Below are 5,009 nucleotides of genomic sequence, written 5' to 3' on the forward strand. Positions count from 1 at the left end.
AAAATTGAATAGGCTAATAATTGTATAATTTTTTTCTACAATTAAGTGATTAATCTGGTTGCAATATTTGTTTTTATCATTTAATTGTTTTATTTAAATTTGATAGAAAATTGAATATTTAAAGATGTACATTATACTGTACAAAAGTAATACAAGAGTAATATATTTCCTTTATCGTATCATATCATATCGCGATTCGAATTAAGTGGCAGACCTACTTTTGATTTATTCGTCCAAAATTTACGAATTCCGTGGCATTCCGCGCTATAGAATAAATTACGTTTTTATGAATGGACGTTTTTTAACAGGCTAATAATTGTATTATTTTTTTCTACAATTAAGTGATTAATCTGGTTGCAATATTTGTTTTTATCATTTAATTGTTTTATTTAAATTTGATAGAAAATTGAATATTTAAAGATGTACATTATACTGTACAAAAGTAATACAAGAGTAATATATTTCCTTTATCGTATCGTATCATATCGAGATTCGAATTAAGTGGCAGACCTACTTTTGATTTATTCGTCCAAAATTTACGAATTCCGTGGCATTCCGCGCTATAGAATAAATTACGTTTTTATGAATGGACTCCGCGATCCCGTCCGCGTTTTCGCAAAAACCATACGGCCCTAGAAATGTAACCACTATTACACGAGTCTCTCTTTCTCTCTCTGTAGCGTATGCGCCCAGATGCGTTCTCGGGTACCGAAATTTGGCACTGATTGTTTTAACGTGAATCAGTACTCGGTAGTACCGACGCAATTCGGTCGGTACCCTTAAAGTACCGAGTTCGGTACCCAACCCTATGTACATATTTTATTTTTATTCACCTTTATTTAACCAGGAAATTAAAAACTCTTGAGATTTAAAATCTCATTTACAAGAGGGTCCTGGCCAAGATAGGCAGCACATTTAGTTACACATAAAACAAAATACATTCGTTTACATACACAGAAACATACACAAATCACTCAAAACATTTACAATCAGGTGACTCTACAATTAGATCCTTTAAAATACATTTAAAATCATTTAGTGATACCAACTCTTTTAAGCATAACTTATCTTGTAGTTGATTCCAATCAAATGCAGCAGCATGACTAAATGCCCGTTTGCTCATATTAGTACGAACTTTAGGGATGCTTAAAAGATAATAGTCTTGTGAGCGAAGACCATAATTCTTTACACCTTTTTGTAAGATATTCTGCTGTAAATATGAAGGAAGTAAACCTAAACGCCTGTAAACAATGCTTGGGTGCCTGCATGTATATGATATCACAATAAGCCAACACTGACAAAAATGTAGCTGCTACCAATCTCTTCTTTGCTGCAAAAGAAAGACAATACTTGACTCTAACAAAAAAAACAAAAGGCCCAGTTTCGACTTAAATTTTCTCACAAGGTACTGAATATGAGGCCCAAAAGAAAGCGAATCATCAATTAAAAATCCCAAGTATTTATACTTGGATACTACTTCAATCTCCAAACCTTGAAGAGTAGTGATTGAGCATGAGTTTGAAAGTGCAGACTTTCTTTTTGTAAACATCATAAGTTTAGATTTCTCCGCATTTAAAACAAGTTTTAAATCACTCCGTGTATGCTGAAATGCATCAAAATCAGATCGAAGATGACTAAATATATTGTAGCCTGATCCAATGTTGATGCAGAGGAGTAAATCACCATATCATCAGCGTATACATTAAAACTTGAATGTGCGAGAATATTCCCAATATTATTAATATATAAAATAAATAATAATGGCCCAAGGACTGATCCCTGTGGTACGCCGATATTTACAGAGTACAAGAAATGAGTCCCTCTATTAACAAACAAATTAACAAAAAATATGGCAGAAATGTACAGTAAAATCCAGTTAATATGGGCTATAATGGGCTGTTAACTATGGGCTTCCATAGTTTACTGTCCTAAATGAAAAACATAATAACCTTTATGAAGTAACCACACTTAAGCATCAGCTGATGTGTTTCAGGAGGCCGTGTCAGTTGCAGATGTCATCCTGTGGGCGGCGCTGTATCCTCTCCTGTCTGACTCCAGTTTTGACGTCGGTAAGAGCTCAATCTCAGTCTGTTTGTCTGCTCAGACGGCTGGACTCGTATCTGACGCGCTTTCCCTCTGCAGGTGAGCTGCGGTCGGTGCGTGGCTGGTTCGAGCGTGTCGGCGATCTGGCCGCATGTCAGGCGGCCGCTAACAGAGTCCTGCAGGGAAAAGGTGTTGAAGCCCTGAAGACTTTCCTCCAGAAACACCCGGCCACACAAACACAGCGCCGGGACAGTCCCACTAATGCCACTGAGGTGCACAGCAATCCCACCAGTGTTATTCTAGTATTTATTCTTCATTTTTTTTAATTAGCTTTTATTTTTATATTTTCGGTTTTTATTTAAATTTTTGTTATTTTTGTCATTATTATTCATATTATTTGTGACCCTGGACCACAAAAGCCAGTCATAAGGGTCAATTTTTTAAATAAATAAATAAGCTTTTTGAAAACTATTTGAAAATCTGGAATCTTGAGGGTGCAAAAAAATCTAAATCACCTTTAAAGTTGTCCAAATGAAGTTCTTAGCAATGCATATTATTAATCAAAATTAAATTTTGATATATTTACGGTAGGAAATGTACAAAATATCTTCATGGAACATGATCTTTACTTAATATCCTAATGATTTTTGGCTTAAAAGAAAAATCGATAATTTTGACCCATACAATGTATTGTTGGCTATTGCTACAAATATACCCCAGCGACTCAACACTGCTTTTGTGCTCCAGGCTCACATTTTTTGTTTAATATGTCTAAATACCTTATTTTTAATTTTTTTTAAATATCTTGCATCTTAATTTTAATTTATTTTCAAGTTTTGGTAAATTTAGCACTTCAGCTTGAACATATTTTATAAACTTGTTTATGTTTAAGTTTTTCTTCTAATATTTGTAACTTTTATTTATACATTTTTATTTCAATTACCAATTTTTTTAATAATTGTTTTAGTTTTAGCAAACATGTCCAGCTCATATTCCACCCCAAAAATCAAAAGGAAAAACAAGATATATTTTGCATGAACAAATTTATTTAGTTTGGTGTGACGTTCGTGAGACGTTGTTCGTGTGACGTTCGTGTGACGTTCGTGGGACGTTCGTGGGACGTTCGTGGGACGTTCTTGAGACGTTCGTGAGACATTCTTGAGACGTTCGTGAGACGTTCGTGTGACGTTCGTGAGATGTTCGTGAGTCGTTCGTGTGACATTTGTGACACGTTCATGAGAAGATCGTGAGACGTTCGTGAGACGTTCGAGAGACGTTCTTGAGATGTTTGTGAGAAGATCGTGTGATGTTCGTGAGACGTTCGTGAGATGTTCGTAAGACGTTCGTGAGACGTTCGTGAGACGTTCGTGAGATGTTCGTGTGATGCTTGTGAAACGGTCGTGGGACGTTCGTGGGACGTTCGAGAGACGTTCTTGAGATGTTTGTGAGACGTTCGTGAGAAGATCGTGTGATGTTCGGGAGATGTAGGTGACACGTTCGTGAGACGTTCGTGGGATGTTCGTGAGATGTTCGTGAGACGTTCGTGAGATGTTCGTGAGACGTTCGTGAGACGTTCGTGAGACGTTCGTGAGACGTTCGTGAGACGTTCGTGAGACGTTCGTGAGACGTTCGTGAGACGTTCGTGAGACGTTCGTGAGACGTTCGTGAGACGTTCGTGAGACGTTCGTGAGACGTTCGTGAGACGTTCGTGAGACGTTCGTGAGACGTTCGTGAGACGTTCGTGAGATGTTCGTGAGACGTTCGTGTGATGTTCGTGAGATGTTCATGAGAAGATCGTCTGATGTTCGTGAGATGTTCGTGTGATGTTCGTGAGATGTTTGTGAGACATTCGTGAGACGTTCGTGAGACGTTCGTGAGATGTTCGTGAGATGCTCTCAAGACGTTTGTGACATGTTCATGTGATGTTCTCAAGACGTTCGCTTTACTTTACTATCCCTCTGATCAGCATGTGGTACATTATATAATTAAAAATATTTTAATTATAACCTAACTACCTAATCCTAGGGTTAGGGTTAACCCTAACCCTACCTATAACCCTAACCCTTTCTTACAAACTTATGTGATTTGATAAAATACATAATGAAAGCTTCAAGCTACACATGCCAATTAATGAGATTAATAAAACACCTCTACTTGAATGTCACTATCAGTCACTATTGAGTGTTTGTAATAACTTCGGACTGTGAGTGACGCATGTACGTGTTCTGGCATAGTAGACATAGATATACATACATAGAATCCCGCGGCCCATAGAAACAGTCACTAATGAGGCATCTACTTATATATATAACTGAAATAAATACTAATAAATGCTATATAGATGTATAAAAAACTTTTTTTTTACTTTTAGTTTGTATTTAAACATTTTTGAAAAAATACATTTTCAGTTTTTTTTTTGTGTTTTTTTTTTGTTTTCTTTAATTCCTTTCTTTTATGTATTATTTTATCATCTTAAAATTGTACAGCACTTTGATACACTTTGGTTTTTAAAATGCTTATAAATAAATTTGTAATAAAATTGTCTATTCTGTTTTTCTTTTTTTTTTTCTTTTGTTATTTTATCATAAATTTGTACAGCACTTTAGTACACTGTTTTTTAAATTGCTTTATGAATAAATTTGAAATGTAATTTAATATGTATAGTTTTTTATTTATTTTCTTTTGTTTCTATTATATGCTATTTTATCATTAAATTGAACAGCACTTTGGTACACTCAAATTGGTACACTTTTTTTCCTCCCTTTATTTATTTTGTTATTTTGGTTATTTTATAATATTCTCAATATTTAGATTTTTTTGCACCCTCAGATTCCAGATTTTCAAATAGTTGTATCTCAGCCAAATATTGTCCGATTCTAACAAACCATACATCAATGGAAAGATGATTTATTCAGCTTTCATATGATGTATACATCTCAATTTCAAAAAATTTACCCTTATGACTG

At 35.0% G+C, this 5,009-nt stretch overlaps 1 protein-coding gene across 1 annotated transcript in view; it reads left to right on the forward strand.

Moving 5' to 3' along the window:
* The window catches only part of mars1 (methionyl-tRNA synthetase 1), a 38,381-nt gene that overhangs the window by 12,666 nt on the left and 20,706 nt on the right, over positions 1 to 5,009 (forward strand). The window contains exons 5-6 of the mRNA XM_016251849.1: positions 1,994 to 2,069; positions 2,143 to 2,315. Of these exons, the coding sequence (XP_016107335.1) occupies positions 1,994 to 2,069; positions 2,143 to 2,315 (249 nt within the window). The remainder of the gene's footprint in view (positions 1 to 1,993; positions 2,070 to 2,142; positions 2,316 to 5,009) is intronic.

Source organism: Sinocyclocheilus grahami, unplaced genomic scaffold, assembly GCF_001515645.1.
Source record: "Sinocyclocheilus grahami isolate Dianchi unplaced genomic scaffold, SAMN03320097.WGS_v1.1 scaffold1073.1, whole genome shotgun sequence".
Lineage (NCBI taxonomy): Eukaryota > Metazoa > Chordata > Actinopteri > Cypriniformes > Cyprinidae > Sinocyclocheilus > Sinocyclocheilus grahami.